General features: G+C 47.0%; 1 protein-coding gene across 1 annotated transcript; it reads left to right on the top strand.

Annotated features, from left to right (window-relative positions):
- The first annotated feature begins 407 nt into the window (after positions 1-407).
- Positions 408-18,879, top strand: LOC119656920. The gene is made up of 2 exons (XM_038063612.1): positions 408-1,648; positions 17,355-18,879. The coding sequence occupies exons 1-2, from the start codon at positions 408-410 to the stop codon at positions 18,679-18,681; spliced, it is 2,568 nt and encodes an 855-aa protein (XP_037919540.1). The 3' UTR covers positions 18,682-18,879.
- The last annotated feature ends 3,038 nt before the right edge of the window (positions 18,880-21,917 follow it).

Raw genomic sequence — 21,917 nt, 5'->3', positions numbered from 1 at the left:
ATTTAAGTTTAGACCCATGCGCGTTTTCTTTTGTTTTATTTTTCAACCGCTGTCTGGCAAAGTCCGGGATGTCTGGAGTTACTTATTAAGGCAGGCCTGGATCGGATACCGGTTGTTTCGCTGTTGATGATGGTGTCTGGCAAAGTCGCCTCGACAGCATTAATCAGACAAGATTCCCTAATGATGTTCAAGCGAATTACTGAGAAAGACAAACAGGGTCCAAGCCTAAATAATCTGTCCATAAAACAGGTTGAGTGACCAAACCTCTATATCTCAATTTTTCTCTTTCATTTAGGGATCAGACGATTTGCGAAAAAAATGTCTTTCGACGAACATTCCCTTTAAAGGACGGGAATACACGTTTCGTTCAGGCCAAACTTATTCATGAATGTTTAGTGGGAGTTGACATGGACGAAAAACTTATATTGAGCTTCGAGGACGAGCTGGTAGATTCTAAACATGCTAAATCAAAGCCGGTGACGAAGGCTAGAACTAGAACTAGGAAAATTACGAAATACCTTGCCAAGAAAACAAACGAGGATGAGGATACTATAAAAGCCTTGCTAGATAACGACGATGATTTTGATAATATTGATATCAAAATTCTTGACAATGCAATCTCGGAAAATTACTTAGAAAAAGAGTCCCGAGATACACCTTCCAAAAATGTCAAGGAGTGTCAGCAATCACCGGTTATTGAGCGTCCATTGACTGAACTCACCGAAAGGCCATTAAAATGCTTCGGATACATTCCTCCTCCAAAACTGTCCAACACTGAGATTGCGGCAAAAACATTGGAAACCTCGCTTGCCAATACATTGGATGCAGTTAAAGATTCTATTTTGGGGGAACAGATATCAGATAAAGACCCAGCTGCAGCTGGGAATGAAATCATTCAACAACTATTTGAAAATAAACATCAGCTGGAAGAAGACTTTATAAATAGTCAAATTTCGAAAGATACTGCAGTAGAACGGTCAGATAATTCCATCTTAATTGTTGACGGAAATGATCCTGAGGAATTAAAAACTCACAAATATTCAGGTCAAATTACAGCTGGTGGAGATAAATTTGAAGAAGCTGAAAGAATTTCGAATGAAAATTTGGGATTGGGAAATTGCAGTAATGCTAATGCAGTCTCAGTTATCTCAGATAGTCTGACTGAATCTGAAAATAATCCATCTAATCAATTAAAAATTAAAATAGAAGAATCAAAGCGAAACGACTGCAGTTTCACGATGAAAGATTCAAATAAAAATAATTGGAAAGTCGAGAACATAGATAGGATCTCTCCTGGCAAACCATCAACTACGCGAAATTCTCCTGAACAACAAGCAGTTTCCGATCAGACATCAACCTCTAATATAAAACGACAAATTCCAAGTTCAAAAACTGAATATGTCACAATTTTTTCAAAATTGAAGAATCTTCACAACCCAAAAAGATTGCCGTACAGAAGCTTAACTCCTGCTGCAAGGAGTGTTGGTTTAGTGAAGGAAGACTATCTAAACATGCGCAGTAAAAGTTGCTATTTCAAGGATAAAGCTGTAAAGTCTCTTCAGCCTGGATTTAGGAAAAATTCGAGCGAAATCACTTTGGATTCAAGAGATACGAAGGTTCCAAATTGGAAAGATTTGAAGGATTTTCAGTGAGTATTGCTTGTTTTGACAAAATTTTCTACTTTTCTTTTATTTCAATTGAAGTTGTTCAATGGTTTTCTAATTTGGATTTCCATCCAGGATTGTGTCAATTAGGAGCTACTTACTATCTACCCTGCAGCTAGAATTTTCTCTGAAGTCCCCAAAGTATGGTTTACTTAATGTCCGCAGTCTGACTCAAGCTAGAGGTAGGCAACCACTGAGGAATTGCCTGAGGCTTTCCCCTTTCTTCTTTCTTGCAACTTCGGCAATGCGGGTATGCCGAGCCTGGCGGCATGGTCCCCTATGGGCTAGAGCCCCGTGCAGACCGCCGTAATCTTCTATGCATTTGCACGCATCTGCTACAGGAGCTCTCTGGTCAATCCATCAGTCCGCTCATTCCCCTCTATGTTCCTATGCCCGGGCACCCAGAGCAGGGTGACTTTGGGGGTGCCGTCCAGACTGTTCAGCGGGTTTCTGCACTGCTCCACCAGTCTGGAGGATGTTGTCGCTCAGTACAAGGCCTTAATGGCCGCTCGACTGTCGTTCAGAATAGCTATGTTGCGTTTGGGACTCGGATCATGCTCCAGCCATCGACAGACTTCCAGTATCGCCAGTACTTCCGCTTGGAATACACTGGCGAAACCTTTTTTTTTTTGAGGAGGTGGAAATCGTCAAAAGACACTGACCTGCACACGCCAGCGTGTGGGATTCTTACGCAGTAAAACCACCCCCGACTCCCTCCAAGCCCCGTGGAACCACCGTACGGTATTACATCACAGGGCGGAGTCAGCTCATTTTAGCTTCGTCCCCTTTCGTCTCTACGCGGCGTACGTAACCCCCACGGCTTTTCTGATCTCCTCTGCCTTTTGCAGTTTGCTCTGGATAGATACCACCATGGAGTTGATCGCATCCCAGTCTTCCTGACATGTTAGCATTCTTCGCACCAGATTCTCTGGCACAAGCACCTCTCCTAGAGTCTCCTCTAGGTTCTTCCTTTCCTCCACAAACCTTGGACAGTGGAAGAATACATGCTCTGGGTCCTCTGGGACTCCATCGCAGTTTGGACAGTCCGGTGAGGTATCCAGTTTAAACCTGAACAGGTACTGGCGATATCCTCCATGCCCCGTGAGAAACTGAGTAAGATTATAATTAATCTCACCGTGCCATCTCTCCAACCACTCCTTGATGGCAGGGATGAGCCTGTGTGTCCACCGACCCTTTCCCGAGCGTTCCCAACGCTCTTGCCATCTATTTAGCGATCTCTCCCTTTCGGCGTTCTTCGTCTGCGATAAAGGAGAGATAGACTTCGCATTATATATATTCGTCATCTCATCTGCCAAGATGTCAATGGGCATCATTCCAGAAATGACGAATGCTGCATCATCTGAGACAGTCCTGAATGCCGAGCACACTCTTAGGGCTGTTCTTCTGTAGACTGAACTCACTTTGTTACTGTTAAATGTAACCTGCAATGCCTTTGTCCAAACTGGAGCTGCATAGAGCAGGATCGAACGCACTACCCTAGCTATAAGCAACCTGGAAGCATGCCGTGGCCCTCCCACGTTCAGCATCATTCTTGCCAGGGCCACACTCGCAGTGGACGCTTTGTCATAGACATACTGCACGTGTGTCTTATAGCTAATCTTCCCATCTATCATCACTCCCAAGTATTTGATCGCAGGCTTAGAAGTGATGATATGATTCCCAATTTGAATATGGGCAAAATTTCTTTTACAGCGCTTGGTGATAAGGACCGCTTCCGTTTTTTCTTCTGCAAGTGTCAGACCAGAACTCTCAAGTCAACCCTTAACAGCACTGATCGCTTCGCATGAGTATAACTCAGCATCTTCGAGATGCTTTCCGACAACAACCAGCGCTATATCATCGGCGTAGCCCACCACCGTGGCTTCCTCCGGAAGGGGAAAATTAAGAACATCGTTGTACATGATGTTCCACAGCAGTGGCCCAGTACGGAGCCCTGTGGGACACCCGCGGAGACAACGTACTCTTGGGGTCCGTCATCGGTGTCATACTAAAGCCTCCGTTCTTGTAAATAGCTGTTGATAATAGCTGCAAGATAAGCGGGAACACCAATCTTCGCCAGAGATTCCCGTGTTAGGTGCCAATTGGCCGAATTGAATGCATTTCTCACATCCAGGGTCACCACTATGCAATATTTGCTAGTACTGCCCCGTCCGTGGATTGCATCTTCGGCCAAGCCAGTAACCATTTTGATGGCATCAATGGTTGATCTGGCTTTACGGAACCCATACTGCCGATCTGAGAGACCTCCCTGGCTCTCAACAACTGGGAGTAATCTATTATAGATTACTCGCTCTAGCATTTTGCCCACAGTGTCCAAAAGACAAATAGGTCTGTAAGAGGTTGGCTCACCTGGTGGTTTGCCAGCCTTAGGCAGTAGCACCAACTTCTGTCGTTTTCATGATGCAGGAAATATCCCCTCGGACATGCACGCTTCGAACAACTCAACGAACATGTCCGGTCTGGATTTCACGGCAAGCTTAAGGGCCTTATTCGGCACGCCATCCAGACCCGGAGCTTTATTATCTCCTATCCTAATGCAGATCTCCAGCAGCTCGTCACTGGTGACTGACGGTATTGCCGTGTCGTTCAGAGGTCGCTGGAAACTGTCTACGCCCTCCTCTTGCTGAGGGAATAACCCCTGGATAATTTTTAACAAGAGTGTAGGACACGTGATCTGCGGAGATGATTGGCCTTTGAATCGCCCCATCACGATTCTATAGGCACTCCCCCACGGGTTTACGTCCGCTTCTAAACAGAGCTCCTTAAAGCATTCCCTCTTACTCCGTTGGATGGCGAGCTTGAGGGTTTTGCGGGCTTCCTTATAGGCGCGCTCTTTTTGCCCTTGGTCGATTCTGCCTACCGCTCTTCTGGCTCGGTGACAGGCTGATCGAAGGCTGGCCAGCTCAGCATTCCACCAGTAGTTTGATCTTCTACTGGGGAATGAGCACCTCCTCGGCATGGACGCGTCACACGCTTCGGCGATGCATTGGACCACATGGGCAGCTCTTTGCGTAGAGGCGCCTGCTTTATTAGGTTGGTCTAACCACACCTCCATGAAGGTCTGCTCATCCAGAGCTTTAGCGGACCAGTCTGACATGTTTCTCGGTTTCGGGCATGATGATCTTATGCCCGGTGAGTCCACCCATAGCCCGAAGAAGATTGCCTGGTGATCGCTGTGGGTTTAGTGGTTGCTGACACGCCAAGACATACTACGTGCCAGTGCAGGGCTAACAAAAGTTAAGTCTACGATTGAGGTAGACCACCCTTTCTGAAAGGTGTTTACATATCCTTCGTTGGCCAGAACGACATCCAACTGTGCGAAAGTGTCTAATAGACTGCAGCCCCTTGCATTTGTCTCTCTGCTACCCCACTCACGGGCCCAAGCATTGAAGTCACCAGCAATCATCCTTGGACTACGACCCCTTGCGTCAAGAACAAGGCTGTCAAGCATTTCCTCGAATTCGGGCAATGTCAGGCTTGGTAGTACATTGTATCGTTTGTCGACCGCATGCCCATATCGCCGCTCCACCAGAGGAATCTATAACCCACACGCCACCGTGACGGTTTCTATAGGGTTCGCTAATGATGGCAATTTCCACCTCGGATTCATAGATGGTCTGCTCGAGTAAATCTTGAGCGATCCTACAATTATTGAGGTTTATTTGAATAAACCTAATTTTTTCATTGCGCCTTTCTAAATTTCGGGCATTTAGCACTTCCGGCAATATGCCGGTAATCCCGTCCCTCACTTCCTTCGCATAATAAGCATTTGGGGTCCCTATTGCACGCTTTGGCAATATGGCCTTTCTCCCCACACCTTCTGCATCGATCGGACCGATCAATGCCGCTGGTGCATGCCTTCGCGAAATGACCAAACGCGAGGCACTTGAAGCACCTCTTTAGAGAAATCTACTCTCTCAGACGACAAACACCCCATCCGATTCGAACCTTCCCGGCCGCCAATAACTTCTGCGCGGCGTCCACTGGCAATCGCATTGTGGTCGTCTGAGTATTGCCATAGGCTTTCCGCAAACTCACAATGGACTCTTCGGCAAGTTCCTCCAACTTGAACTGTTCCATCAAGGCAGTGCAAATTTCTCCTTTGGATGTCACTTCATCGAGATCCTTGCACTGTATATAGACCTCATGTTGTTGGGTCCGTACTGTGACATTCTCCCCACGTGAGCTCTTAACCTGAGCTCGGAAGCCATCAGTTTTCCCCAAGCTGGTTTTTTTCAGCTCAAACATGAGGTCACCCTTTTGGGTCCTTCGAATCTTGCTGACATTTCCACCTAGATCTTTCAGATTTCCGCGTAAGACAAACTTCCATTGCTGGAGATTACAATCGCTTCTGGGCGAATTCGCACTTTTGCCTTTTTCTTCGCCTTTTTCCTAGCTACCTTGGTCCAATTACCTTTTTCATTCCCCTTGGATTTTGTCGAGTCGATTGCCGGAGCTCGCACTTGGGGGACCTGCTTTCTCTCTTCGGTGCCTTTAGTTCCGTTTTTCGGAACTATTTGTATGGCTTTTTTCCTCTTAGGCGCCTGTTGACTTCCCAGAAGATCCACATCTCCTTCCCGCACTCTCTTGTTTGGTGGCAGGCCGATTGCAACACGATTAGGTGTCACTTGGGTCGCTTGTGACACCGTAGGGGCAACAGATTTCGACTTGCCCTTGGAATTTTGTTCCTCCTGCTGCGATTTGTTGTAGAGCACTCTAATTGCTCTGACCATATTTTTTTTGGCTTGGTGGACGTTGTGCTTGTCCTTGATGAACTCAGACAGCTCCACTATTTTTGCACCAAGCTGTGTGAAGGGTAATTCCTCTGCTTCAGGGCTCTGCTCTCCATGATGATTCCTAACCAGATTACTACTTTTAAATACTCCTTCACATTTGGCATTCATTGACCTTTCCTCCGTTTTATCTTTTTTGATGTTTGGCATTGGCGGAGATCGCAAAGTTGACGAACTTCTTCTGAATGGGTCCTTTTCCTGGAGTCCCTCCTGTTGCTGCTCCTCTTGAATATGTGCGGTCGATGTTGTTGCTGTTTTTGTTGTCCAACGATCTGCTTTCAATTCACCCTTCTTCGGTTTTGTTACTGATGTCCTTGGTAGAGTGGTACTTCGCTTGAACACTTCCTTTTCCAAATCTAAAACACTTGTAGCATTAGATGCAACGGTGGCCAAGTTGTCCACCACTGCGGTCGAGGGATATCGACGGCCGGGAGCCCGCTTGCTCACTCCCAAAAGCCGCCGGTACTGGGGTTCCGAGCCCTTGCACCGTAACTTTACTCCTTCTCAATTCGTCCATGTTGGTTTTATTTTCTGGGTGTCCTTCCCACAGCCATTTTGGTCCGTGCACGAGAGATGAGCAAACACTAGCCCATGCACAGTCAGAAAAGAAAAGTGCATGAACACATATTTACACATCAATAGGTATGCCCCAATCCGGCAGCTGGGGTCGCGCCTGATGGGAGATCTGGCCACTCCTCACAGGACACTGGGGAAACCTGGGAGCCCATACGACTTGGATACACTGTGTGTATTCGAGAATACTCCCGCACCGATTCCACAGACCATCTTTGATCTATCGGTGAAGAATACTGAGACATAATCTTGCGTCGGTTTTCCACTCTGCCCTGGTTGGAAAGTCCATAGCAAAGTTTCTCGTGAAGTTCAGCTTGCGTGTAGCATAGTCCGTGGAGAATTCTCAGATTTCCCAAGGTACTTCGTCTAGGACATTACTATGACCATAGGGCTTCGTTGTCCAGCATCCGGACTCACATAGTCTAATGGCATTGACCGCTATGACGTATTTAATGTGGAGGCCTAGGGGGAGGAGATACAGGAGTACATTGAGAGCATCTGCTTGGCAGGACTGCAGAGCCCCAGTAGGGCCGGCACATGGGGTTCTTTGTATCCTATTAAGCTTCGTTCTATTGTAATGTTTACTCAAAGCTTGCTACTATAACATCCTAAGTCAGAGATCCCATTTCTTTGCAAAGGTTCCGAAAGGTGGAGGTGGTCGTGGTGGTGAATAGCATCAGTTCCGTTTTGGTTGGGTTTGTGCCGAGTCCACATTTTGCGCCTCACATCACACCTTTTGGAAGGCTCCTTCCATAATGTCGCTTATAATGGACATCCCTGACACTAATATCACCAAGTCGTCGACATACGCCACTACCTTCATCCCATTGCTGTTCAATATTCGCAAAATTTCGTCAAACGCTAATAACCCCAGCACCGAAGAGTTCGCGCTACCCTGAAGTGTGCTTCTGTTCACAGCTCTGGTCAAGTTGTTGCCTCCCAGATCCGACTAGTTGTCCTGGTCCTTAGCACGGATATAATTTAATGCGTTAGATACCCCTCCAATCCAATACTGGTGAAGGCTTGCTTGCTGGCGTTGATACTAACGTTGTTGAATGTTCCCTCAATATCCAAGAAGGCAGCTAGGGTATACTGCTTGTGCTGCATTGACCGCTCAACTGTGCCAATTACCTCGTGGAGAGCGATTTCTGTGGTTTTGCTTTTGAGGTCAGACATGCTGGGACTTGGAGGAAGGCATTCTCTCCATAATCGTCCCTAAGTGGATGTCTTGAACGCGTTCTAGGGTCTTCAGCACGAAAGAGTGACGCAGATTGGTCGAAAGTCTTTGGCAGACTTGTGGCCGCGCCTGTCCGCTTTCGGTATAAAAACCGCTCGTGCGCGTCTACAGGACTGTGCTACGGATCCTAATGTGATACGGCTCCAGTAAACCTCAACAAGCTACGGCGCAAACCTTTCCGGCTTCATCGGGGCCCGGAGATTTATATGTGGAGAAGCTGTTTAGAGCCGGGCCGATTTTATCCTCGGTAATTACCGATTTGATAGTTTCGCGCGGCTAGGGTCTTCGCCAGGCAAGGCTTTGACTCAGAGTCCTCCTCACTGGCGGCAAGGTGCGTCTGAACAAGCAGCTTCCAGTTTTCATTAGAAGATTTCGCCCAGGAGCTTTCTGACTTTTTGTGAAAGGATGTTCCTTGGCAGAATCTTGCCGAACCTCGCGGATTCGCTGGTGTTTGCGATGTTCAGACAATAGTCAAATAACCAATAGTCTTGGCGACCGATTTGTACTTCTTCAAGCAGTCCTTATATGGCTGCCAATATTTATGCCTGTAGCAGATGTTGAAGATTCCCCTGGTCAGCTTCCCGCGGCTGGAGAGATCGTCATTCCACCACGGTGACAATGTATTCTTGTTGTATTTAGCAGAGCACGAGACTTTAAAGGTGGTATCGAATGCCTTTTCTCGAGTCCCAACCTTTGACTCCAGTTCGTCTGTCGTGCCAATCTTACCAATTGGCGCACCGGAGAGTTTGTTCTTAATTACTTGACCAAACGTAATCAATCAATCCTCCTGGGTTCATTGAAGGGTTTGGAAAGTTCTGTAGCGAGATCTAGACTGAAAAGTATCCAACTGTGATATGAGAAGGATCTTTGGTCAAACACTCTCCAGTTCTCCACCCTATAGATCGCATTGTCAGTTAGTAGGGCGGTATCAAGGACCTCCTCCGTCACAGTTCTCCGAGCTGTGGAAATGGAAGGTTGGTGTTATACACCGATAGTTCTGTGATAATAGTAAAATCAAAGAATGACTCATCTCTCTCGTTGATTTTCGAGCTGCCCCAAAGCGTATGCCTTGCATTGGCGTCGTAGCCAATCAACAGGTTGACCGTTTTTTGCTATAGTGCTCGTCAAATGACGGAACTGATTGGTCTTGAGCCATGTAAGCCGAGAAAATATACATGCTTTTGGCCCCCGTCTGCTCCAGTTTGACCATGACTAGAACTCAGATCACAGAAAAGCGTGCAGACTCTTCTTCACTAGGATAAATGCTCTAGGTCTGTCCTGATCAGCGTCTCCTGTGCTGTGGAATGAATTAAACTATTTACTTTGGAGCCTTTGATGGTTCTATCGCCTCCGACCCAAGGTTACTGTATTAGTGCGATGTCGATGTCTTCCTCTAGGAGGGAGACAAGCAGATTACCCGGGGCGCACTTCGAGTGCTGCAAATTTATCTGCATTACCCTCAGCATGCTATGCTTGCAGAGGGGGTTCGTCAGTCCCCGTCGGACTGTCAATCCTCATCTCCTCCAATACGATTGGATGAAGGTCGTCGTTCGCTTTTGCAGAGCGGAACACGTTTACTTTTGCGTTTCTGACTCCAAATCGCATTTTATAGTTGACGGAGTGGAAAAGATTGGCTGTTTGTCTGGGGTTCCTCCTCATTGATAACAACCTTGTCGCCCATGGGAATCCTGGGATTTTGAAGGCACGGAGATTGGACGAGCTTGTCCTTATCCAAACGGATCTTCGGCAATCAGATGCGAGCGACTGCTCACCTGGGAATCTCTTTACACCCTTCCAGGCGTCGCTGATCTTAGCGATGCACGGACCAAGAAAGGCCTTAGAGATTGAATCCTCGCAAGCTATAATGTGGAATCCACGAATCACCTGAGAGGAATGGTTTCTACGTGTTTGCCTTTGGCGTCCAGGAGATGCTCAATGACCATCGCTGACAGGCTGGCCTCAACACTGGTCCACAACTCCGGAGCTAGTTTGCCGCTAAGTGTCTCCTGACCACGTCTCTAAAGCGTCTCGTAATTCGTGGCTCGCCGGCTGGCTGTTGCTGCGTACTTTTCTCCTGATGTTGCTTTGTGATCGAGCTCTTGCCCATTCTGCTCCGCTTGTGATCATCGAGGTCGAACGCGTCTCGAGATCGATTGCACCTGAGAGCGGAGAGCTTCGCTTTATGTTCGTCTCCCAGACGTTTGCTGTTGTATTCCTTAACAATCGCCTGGTATTTAACGAGGTCTTTTTCATCCCGCTCGTCGACAGTACCGATCTCCTTAGCAATCTTGCTGTGACTATGTATGGCCTTCTGCTAGTGGCTCTTGAGCAGGACACTACGGAGCTTCACTTCTTAGCCGGCTTCCGCTATCCAATGTTTTTGTCGGTCTTTACTTTTGAGGGATTGCCTGACCTCGTACTCGCTACACCCAGCTTGACGGCAGTGGGTTCCAGGTAGGAAATCAATAATTGCTCTACCGCCTGGCTCCGGGAGGTCCCTGTGGTTGGTTTCGGCACAGCGTTGCTCTGACTGGCACCGAGTGTGCTGCGTTCGACGGTTACTGTATCGTGGCTGGATGCCAGAAGCGCGTCTTTTGATGATGCACCTGGTATCACCAATTCTTCTCCTATCCTAGGCTCATTTATTTTTTTTTTTTAAGTTGAGTCTATGTTTTGGTCCCACCAGTAGTCCGGGAAGAATGCGCACCCTGGCTATCTCGACCACCAGGCTAAGGGTCTTCTTTGAAACTGAAGGTGCCCAAGGTATTCAGAGTTCGCATACTTAAGACCCATTGATCACGCAACTTTCGGCGTATGCTTTTCCACCTGGGTTTGGGGTCCTATTAGCACCTTCTCCAGTGCAGGGAGGACAGTCCCCGGGTTGTTACTTCGACTCATCGCCCTGCCAGATCCACTTTCCCCTAGCACATGACCGGCAGACAAGAAGAGTTAAAGAAACCACGCTGATGCAACCAGGTTAAGGTTTGTCGAAAATTAAGTACTTTTGGTACTCACACTGTACACTATTTTTAATATAGATACAAACATTTGTCTGGTAATGACTGCATTTGTTATAATTGCTTGCCAAGATGATGTGAATAATGAGTTTGAAATCATAATTTGAAGTTGCCAGAATATGTTGCACAACACACCTACTCCAAAAAAAAACAAGATATGATTATCCGGGAAATAATAAATGGTTTTTATTACATTAGATATTCTCCGCCATTAAGTGGATGAGGACTCGGGACTCCCAGGATCCTCAACAAAAAAATTCACTTTGGCCTGATTTAAGTTTGAACTTAGGACGGATTTCACTTCAATATAATCCGCGACTACCACCCAACAACCGCGACTGAAAATGCAGGGATATAATTACGTCATTACATGATTATTCGATTACAATCTTAATCACAGGCGCCCGATTATGATTACAATCATGTAATCATCACTTCCCAAGAGAGTAAACATGGATCTATTGCCGAGAATGTTGCACATGTTTACTTCTACCGAACTTCCTATAGAGGAATTTTGAAGTATCATTGGCTCAGTAATTTTATTAAGCTCCTTTACCATTAATCCGATAACCCTTTAAGGAAGTTCTGCCTTTGCTTCCCGCTGAGATACGCTGCGCCATAAACAGCTGTGTAATGTCTGTTTTTATGGCAGATGCAGCCAGCGCAAACCAATGCACAGCATCATATACACTGCCCGCAAGGAACTAAGTCAGCCCTTATGCGGGGAACTTCGGTCACGTAACTCCGGCCGCGGTCAAACGTGTGCAAGACTTTCCCGTCTCCATAAAGTTTTCTAGAATGTGTGGCGCGGCAGGATTCGCAGCATTTGAAATTTATTTCGAATGTTGCGAGCGAATAGATGGCGCGGATCTATCCACTTTGCGTGGCACACCAAGGGAGTGGAAGATCGCAGTAATTATGTTCAGACCTGTCACTGAATTTAATTATTAAGTTGAAAATTGCTAAAGAATATGGAAGTCCTTTTTGAAAATAGAATTTGAGTTGAGTTTACTGTATAGAATTCGCATTGAGTTCGCTTAAATATTTCAATAAAAATAATAAGTAATCATAATTACTTAATTGGATTACTTAATTGGTGACCCCGGAACTCGCACCAACAGCATCAACAACTAGGATCCCGAATTCCCAGAACCTGCAAAATTGAAAAACTCAAGCACATCATCATCCCCATCAACAAATCGCAGTCTGCGCAAGCACAATCGCCCAGCAGGCAGCCGCAACAACCGATTGGAGATAAATAAGAGTTCCGCAGCCGCAGCCGCCATCGCTGCCGCAGCCACTTTCGCCGCCGCACTCAACTCCACCATCGCCGACATTGGTGAAGTTCTATTAACGACAAAAATTCGTCCGAACAACACGGCAGAAATAGAACTTCCAAGGACTGAGAAATCCTTCCAAAACATCAGTAGACCGTACGGCAAGCGATTTTCACGCGTTCGCATCTACAGTTGAGTGTGGAGTGCCGTGGTAAACATCACGAAAACGTGGTTCGTGCATCTGGAAGCACAGTTCCAAATGTCCGGCATCACATCGGACGCGACCCGTTTCAACTACGCGGTGATCGGCCTGGACGAAGAGTCCATACTTCTGGTGTCCGACGTGGTGAAGTCGACATCGTATGTGCAGCTCAAGAGCGAGTTGATCAGGCGCCTGTCGGCAAGCGAGTCGGCAAAATTAGACCACTTGCTGGCAGGTTTAACCTTAGGTGATCGAACTCCCAGCCAATTGCTTCGTGAAATGAGGCAATTGGGTGGGAGTAAGATCGGCGAAGACCTGATCAAGTCGCTCTGGCTGCGTCGGCTCCCGGAGGGCACCCAGGCGATCCTCGCTTGCGTCTCCGGTTCCTTGGAGGAACTGGCAGCGACGGCCGACCAGGTTCAGGAGGTGTACGTACGCCCAACCTTGGCGGCCGTTCAACCACCGTCGGATGAGGTGGGTGAATTGAGGCGCGAGATTGCTGCATTAACAGCCAGTATGGCCGAGATGCGGGCGACGTTGGACGCTCAGCGTTCGGGCGCCAGATCGCGAGCACGCTCGCGGTCTGCCATCCGAAAAGGGCGATCAGGTAGCAGGTCGTCAAGACAGTCCACGGACCCAGGGATTTGCTGGTACCACCGCAGATTCGGGGATAAAGCGACAAGATGTACGCTACCGTGTAGATTCTCTTCTACCGCAAAAAACTAGGTCCGCGGGGTGTTTTGGCGGCGGCCACCCAGAACGCAGCACCACGTCGCCTAACTATTTTTGACCCCCTCAGCAGGCGCAACTACCTCGTCGACACGGGTGCGGAGGTTTCGGTTCTTCCCGTACCCCAGCATCATCAACTTTTCCCTCAACCGCTCAAACTTGCGGCAGCAAATTCCTCCCGCATAAACACGTACGGGTATAGGCAAGTGGACGTGAGTCTTGGCTTGCGTAGGACGTTTTCGTGGCGTTTCATCCTGGCGGATGTCAGCTTCCCCATACTAGGCGCAGACTTCCTGTGTCACTATTCCTAGGCGCAGACTTCCTGTGTCACTATGGATTGCTGGTGGACTTGCAAAACAAGTCTCTTATAGATTCCACGACCAACCTTAATACGTCGGGACATATGGTATCTCACCCAGGCAATAATCTTTCCGTTCTTTTGGAAGACATTACCGACTCTCGTGTTCGGGCACTTCTCCAAAAGTTCAGCCAGATTACTACCAACTGTAGTCTCTCCAAACCAGTGAAGCACAATGTGCAGCACCACATTATCACTACTGGTTCCCCGATCTTCTCGAAGGTGCGTCCTCTACCATCTCAGAAACTGGCAATTGCACGGAAAGAGTTTGAACAACTCGTTCAACAGGGTATCTGCAGGCCCTCAAACAGCTGTTGGTCTTCCCCACTGCATATGGTCCCTAAGCCAAACGGCGAATGGCGCCCATGTGGGGATTACAGAAGGCTAAATGCACAGACTGTTCCTGACCGATATCCAATTCCACTCATCCACGACTTTGCGCATCACCTCGCGAATTGCCGCATCTTTTCGACCTTGGACTTAACCAAGGCTTATCACCAAATTCCAGTAGCTCCTGAAGACATTCCAAAGACGGCAATATGCACACCCTTTGGACTCTTCGAGTTCACCCGGATGACTTTCGGATTGTGCAACGCGGCGCAAACCTTTCAAAGGTTCATTCACTCAGTCCTGCGAAACCTCGAATTCTGTTTCGTATATTTGGATGATGTTTTGGTCGCTTCTTCCACTGAGTCTGAGCACTTAGCCCATCTCGAGTGCATTTTTCAACGTCTCCTTGAGGCCGGTTTAGTCCTAAACGTTGAGAAATGCAAATTCCTTCAACAACAGGTGAGATTCCTCGGCCATTTCATTTCCCCTGAAGGAATACAGCCCGACCCAGACAAGGTGCAAGCAATCACAAGCTTCCCGCGTCCAAAGACAGTGAGGGAGTTGAGGAGGTTCTTGGGCATGCTAAACTTCTACCGTCGTTTCCTGCCCAAGGCCGCCCATCTCCAGTCCATTTTGAACGCGTACTTGTCTGGCCCCAAAACTAAGGACACACGAGAGATCGTGTGGTCTGAAGAGGCTATCTGCGCGTTTGACAAATCTCGTCAACAACTGGCTGACGCTACACTCTTGGCATTCCCTCTGCAAGATGCACCCCTAGCCGTTTTTGTTGATGCCTCTGACATCGCAGTAGGTGCTGCCCTTCACCAAAAGGTGGACCAAGTTTGGCAGCCGTTGAGCTTCTTCTCGAAGCAGTTGAATCCCGCTCAACGGAACTACAGCACCTACGATCGCGAACTGCTCGCCGCATACCTGTCCATCAAATACTTCCGTTTCTCCCTAGAAGGCAGGCCGTTCACAGTGTTCACGGACCATAAGCCTCTCACGTTCGCTTTGAAACAGAAGCCCGACAAAGCGTCCCCTCGTCAGCTTCGACACCTGAGCTTCATAAGCCAGTTTACGTCGGACATCCAGCACGTGTCCGGGAAGGACAACATTGTTGCTGACGCTTTGTCTCGTGTCTCCGAAGTTAACATCCCCGCCTCACTCGATTTCTCGGCTATTGCCAAGGCGCAAGTGGATGACGCAGCACTTCAGAGCCTCAAGTCCAACCCCAAATACAAATTTCGGGAGTTGCCCATCTTCGGCTCAAACCTCTCGCTCTGCTGCGAAGACTCGGAAAAGGGACCTCGGCCATACATTCCGGCCACATTTCGCAAGGAAGTGTTCCACGCAGTTCACGACTTGGCGCACCCCGGCATCAGGACAACAAACCGGTTAGTCACCGGAAAATACTTCTGGCCCTCCATGAACAAGGATATTAATTCCTGGGCCAGAGAGTGCATCGCATGCCAAAAATGTAAGGTCTCCAGGCATGTTAGGAAAGAAGTGGGCTCATTCCCCCGCACTACCAAGCGTTTCCACACCATACACCTCGACATTATAGGGCCTTTGCGAGACTCGCATGGTTATAAGTATTGCCTCACAATCATCGACAGGTTCACGCGGTGGCCTGAGGCAATACCTCTGAAAGACATCACGGCGCAATCATGTGCTGAAGCCCTCTGTCGAGAGTGGATACCTCGCTTTGGCGTCCCTGCAGTGGTCATCACTGACCAGGGAATGCAATTTGAGTCCACCCTTTTCTCCGAGTTAGGCAAACTCCTTGGTTTTAAACGCCAGCGGACTACGGCATACCACCCACAATCCAATGGGATGTTGGAACGTTGGCACCGGACGCTGAAAGCCGCCATTATGGCACGCGACGACCCGTCCTGGACGCAAGTCTTGCCTCTCGTCCTACTCGGCCTTCGTACAACCCGCCGAGAGGAATTTGCTGCCAGCCCCGCGGAGCTGGTTTACGGGGAGAACCCAAGACTCCCAAGCGATCCGGTCTTCGACAAGAGATCGGGTCTCACGGAGTCGGGGTTGGTGCGTCTGCTGAGGGACAATCTCCGGCGCATCAAGGCGACACCACCCACTCGACACTCGTCCATACCTGCTTGTTCGCCCAAGGAACTGGACACATGCACGCATGTGCTGATCAGGACGGATGCCGTCCGGAAGCCGCTGCAGCCTCCATATGAGGGCCCGTACCGCGTTCTCGAGCGGGGAGAACATTTCTTCCAGCTCGAGATCGGTGGTCACAAAAAGGCGGTCTCTTTGTCCAGGCTGAAACCCGCGTGCGCCCCGAAGCAACGTCGTGTCCGCTTTGTGGATTAACGGCGAACGAAGTTCGGGGATCAGTCGCTGAAACCCCCTAGGTTTCATCTGGGGGCGGAGTGATGTGGCGCGGCAGGATTCGCAGCATTTGAAATTTATTTCGAATGTTGCGAGCGAATAGATGGCGCGGATCTATCCACTTTGCGTGGCACACCAAGGGAGTGGAAGATCGCAGTAATTATGTTCAGACCTGTCACTGAATTTAATTATTAAGTTGAAAATTGCTAAAGAATATGGAAGTCCTTTTTGAAAATAGAATTTGAGTTGAGTTTACTGTATAGAATTCGCATTGAGTTCGCTTAAATATTTCAATAAAAATAATAAGTAATCATAATTACTTAATTGGATTACTTAAAATGTACGGGAACTTGAATCGGTTGGGTAGGTTCTGAGAACGAGACCGGTTTAAATTTTTGGGGACGCATTTTGAGTCCTCATTCTTGTATGTCAGAAATAAGACCATTTTCGAAAAGTAGTAAATGAACCCTTTTATTTGATACCTCACATGGTCATATTCTGATAAAGAAGTTTTTGCTCCTCCCTTCTACATATACCCAACAGAAAGGGACGCTACTCGTTGCGTGTCAAGCCGTTCAAAGATCATAGATTCTTGACGATAGGCTTAGCCAATTCGGAGTAAATATCATGTGACAGACAGACAGACAGATTGGTAAACAGACCAACAAATATTGAATCGAGTGTTTCTCAAATTCAACTCAGATTTTGGATTCTGGACATTCAGGACATTGTTAGTCGTACACATAACCAAGTGGGGGAGCAAATATATTAACTTTCTGTATTCTCTAATTTCAGAGCTATTCCTTCACAAAGTAAGACGGTTTCCACCATATTTCAAAATCCGAAACTGAATCAATCAAAGGTAAGTGGAGATCAGATAATATCAGTTTTCAATCAACTGTGCGACAAATATCTCGGAAAAGAAAATGTCAACAGTAAAACGAAAGATTTTTTAAAAAAGATAGAGGAGGAACTGAGTTCGGAAAATGAAACTAACATGGAAACTTCAAGGAGAATTTCTGAATTTCTGGACAAAATTGCTGTTGACAAAGAGCACTTACAGCATAAATCCTTGAATCAACCAAGCAGCACAGTGATTTCCGAGAAACATGATCCTGTAATAAGGCAACCTTTGTTTAACAAAGTATTATCCTATAAGAAAGGTGAACACCCGCGAACAGAGAAAGCCTTCACGAAGTTGACGAATCCAGAAAACGATCGAATCGATAAACTACTCGAAAATGTCATACAGGAACCAAAAAATCACTTACCCCCACAAAAATGCAACCCCTATCGAATGAAAATACCAAAAAGACAAAGGAATATAAATATGGGTTGTGCATCCAAGCAAAACTTTGAGTATTTTGAAAATCTTAAGCGTAAAGCCGATCTAGAAGAACTAAATAGAACGTTCAGCAACCGAAGTGATCGTAATGAAACGTATCTATCTGAAATGTCTCGGATTATGTTCGCAGATAGGAAAAAAGTAAAGCTTGGTAACGAGGGAAACTACCTCAATATTGCAGCTCTTCCTAAACCTGATTTTAAAGCCATTGAAGAGGAACAGTTGAGACGATCGATCGTGGCTGAAATTTCAGGAGAATGCATTCCAAATCCAAACCCTGTCAAAAAATTCGAGGTTTATATCGGCGAGACCGATAGGGGGTTGACAAATTTATTTGAAGGATTTGAGGATTTAAGCTACGAAAATGAGATTGGCTTTAAATTGCCTGAACAAACAAATTTTGATTTTTTCGGTGAAAATTGTCAACAGGTTGGGTTTGACCCGTCCTTCTTTCAAACTTCGTCCTTTGTGTCGCCTAGTGAGTTCAGTGATAATAGAGTAGATACATTTCAACTTCCGTGCTTCAATACTGATATCAAGAGCGAACCTGTATCTCAGTCATTCGAACCTCTCTCTTTACTCAACGATACTGAGGATGATGACATGCTCCTGAATTATGTCCAAGTGAAATCAGAAGCAACTGAGCGGGACATTATTGATTTGACTTCACCGGTCATAGGGGGCTCCGCATATACCCCATTTAGTGTAGGCTCGTCGCAGGATACAATAGACAAGGAATTATTCGCCCAGTTTGAAGATGATATTATTTTCGAGTGAGATATTTCGTTTATAGGGTCAACATGGACTCAATTCCAGGGACCTAACTTTGGACCCAATTCCAGGGAGGAGTCATTCGCTCTACATATTGTAAATTTTTATTATAAATTCATCAGTTATTTGGTACATAAATCACACAATAAATAACAAGATTATCTCTGAATAGATTGAATTTGTATTTAGAAGACGAGTTGACAGATTTTCCTTTTCTATGGCACACAATAGATGCGAAGGGGGTGTGCCAATTTTTTCCACAGAATATGGCCATGTTGGGTATCAAATAAAAGGGCTCAATTAACACTTGTAGAAACTGGTCTCATATTTGATATCGGGTGAAGCGCAGGGTAGTGAGGGCTGAATATATGATCTTCAAAAAACGTAACAGGTCTCGTTCTCAGAACTTAAGCAACCGGAAAATTTAAAAAAAAATCACAGCGGTGTATCTAAACGAAATCTAAGCCCCAAAATACATCCTGTCCTGAAATCTGCACAAATAAAGTGAATAATAGTATATTAGCATATTTTAAAAATTTAGGCGGAAACCCCCCTTAAGTTCATGCTAGAACTACGAAATTTGGCATAAGGGATAACATAAGGCATAACTTTGGAAAGTTCGAAGGGAAACCAACTATTATTAACAAAGTTATAGAAGGTGAAACTTTTGCATTTTGTGTGAAGTAAAAATATCCAGCAAGTTGGATTAGATCTGTCTTTTTTTCCAAAGCTCGTCCTTTGTATCACCAATGATAATAGAGATACATTTCAACTTTCGTGGTTCGATACTGATATTAAAAGCGAGCCTGCATCTCAGTCATTCGAACTTCTCTCTCTCTACTCAACGACAATGAGGATGATGACATGCTCTTGAATTACGTCCAAGTGAAATTAGAAGCAACTGAGCGGGAACTTATTGATTGGCCTTCAACGGGCATAAGGTGCTCCGCATATGCCCCATTTAGTGTAGACTCGTCGCCATGCTATTAACCTAGTATGTTGGTTCCACGCCCAGGTAAAGGAGGAGGGTTTGATGCAACGTACTTCGTACGATCCTCAGTAAAACAAAAATAAAATGCTGAGATCAGGGAATATCTCTTTCCCTGATGATGAAGTATGGTTGGAGTTATTCCACTATGCTAAATCATACCTAATCTCTTTTGGTGAAAGGTCCCGCGACTGGCCAACCAAGAAAATGCATCCAATGTCGTTAGAAACGAGATGGTCGGATCGAGTAACCGGCCTCGGAAAAATGCTAGGGCGTCCGCGTCAGTCGATGCAGCAGGACGGGCCTCGATTCTGTCGACGAATGGCCAAGGGTTCTTAACACATATTGCTTTTTTGCTCTTCTTCTTCTTTTGTTCCTTTCGGTCTCTATCGCACCGTTTTTCGTGTGGCTGCGGAGATTGCGGCGTCGGCGGATTCATTGGGAGCCACAGCCGTTTTCGCTCCGATGTTCCGCCACCCCGTCCTTCTTTATTTCAGCTTTACCCTCCCCCCCCCCCCCCCCCGCCGGACTCTATTTTGAAAAATATCTCGCATTCGCTGTCAGGGTGTCCATTATGACGACGCAATTTGGCTGCGGTATCGATGACGATACCATAGAGATTGTTTTGGACGTACTTGAGGAGTGCTCGCACATCCGCCTAAATTACCAGCTAATAAGAGGCGTCTTTAGGCGACCGCACCCTCAGCCAATTAATTTGTGAAATGAGGCAATTGGGCGGGGATAAGGTTGGGTTCTGAGCTGCTGAAGTTCCTCTGGCTTGAACTGCTCTCGGAGAGCACTCACACCAAGGTGCACGAGGTGTACGCGCCCCCCATGGTCACAGAAGTTTCCCAGGACACGACTCGGGAAGTGGAGGATTTGAAATCGATGGTGACGACATTGGCCGACGAGGTCACCAAGCTCGCTACGACGGTTGGTACTTTGCGTTTGGGAGGTAGATCTCGATGGCACTAACGGTCGAGGTCTGTTTCAGGAAAAAGGCGTTCGGGTAGTCGCTCGCCGGGACCCTCATTGGCCTCAACGATTTGTTGGTATCATCGGAAATACATAGCTAATGCGACTACAACAAGATACTAGATTCACTGGGTGCCGCGGCAACACCTACCCGAAACGCTCAGTCGCTCGCCGGGACCCTCATTGGCCTCAACGATTTGTTGGTATCATCGGAAATACATAGCTAATGCGACTACAACAAGATACTAGATTCACTGGGTGCCGCGGCAACACCTACCCGAAACGCAATACTTCGTCACCTTACATTCTTCGACTCCCTAAGCAGACGTTGCATCCAGGCCGACACGGCCGCTGAGAAGTCGGTTCTCCCTGTACCCCGTTCGAACACCCTTATTCCGCAAAACTTGCGTTTGGGGGCCGCGAATTCATCTCCCATCAGCACTGATGGCTACAGGCAGGTGGACGTGAGTCTCGGATTACGTCGAACATTTTCGTAACGTTTCATTGCATTCATTCAGTGCAACGTCTCTTTGGGGCCGGACTCGTTCTAAACATTGAAAAATGTAGATTCCTACAGAAGCTGGTGAAATTTCTGGGCCATTGAATAGGTGAGTGCTCAAAGGGTAAGTGCCTCCCAAGTGCTGAGTGTCAGTGCCTCCTCTGCTAGTATCTTAGAGCATAAAAAAGGAGAAAATTCCTCCAATTACGACATATAATATTAATGCCCCGCTACCGAAATCCCATAAGGGCAAAGGTCCAAAGGCGACCCTAAAAAACACGAGGGGTGATAGAACCCTCAGAGTCCACAGGGGACCGTGTCAACATTTTTTTTGCTCATGAAAGCCCAAAGGCTTCGTGCCACCACAAGAACCCCTCCATCCCTCAGAACTCAGTCCATAATCATCCGCAGTCTCCACAGAGAAACTGACCCTGAAGAAATTATGGCCGAACTAACCTCTGAGTACCCACTTCTAAAAAGTTCGCTCGGTTGCAAATTTTGTAACCAAATAAGATCAGGCCCTCCACAGGGAGAATCCCTCGCTCCCTACAACATCTCAATCTGGATTTTTTAAAGCCAACTTTGAGCCCTTCCAGGAGCTAATTGAAGTTTTCAAGGTAAAGTACATCCTTCATCAAAAGATTACCTTCGAAAAGGTGAAACTACTGCAGGAAGTGCAGTGTTACAATTGCCAAAACTTTGGCCATATCGCCCAAAATTGCTCAATAGTGCACAGATGCGTTAGATGCACAAACAGCCAGCCGCGTGGGGAATGCTCAA

This window comes from Hermetia illucens, chromosome 5 (genome assembly GCF_905115235.1).
Source record: "Hermetia illucens chromosome 5, iHerIll2.2.curated.20191125, whole genome shotgun sequence".
NCBI classification, from domain to species: Eukaryota; Metazoa; Arthropoda; class Insecta; order Diptera; family Stratiomyidae; genus Hermetia; species Hermetia illucens.
The sequence above is the reverse complement of the archived record's forward strand: the minus strand, read 5'-3'. Positions and strand labels throughout refer to the sequence as shown.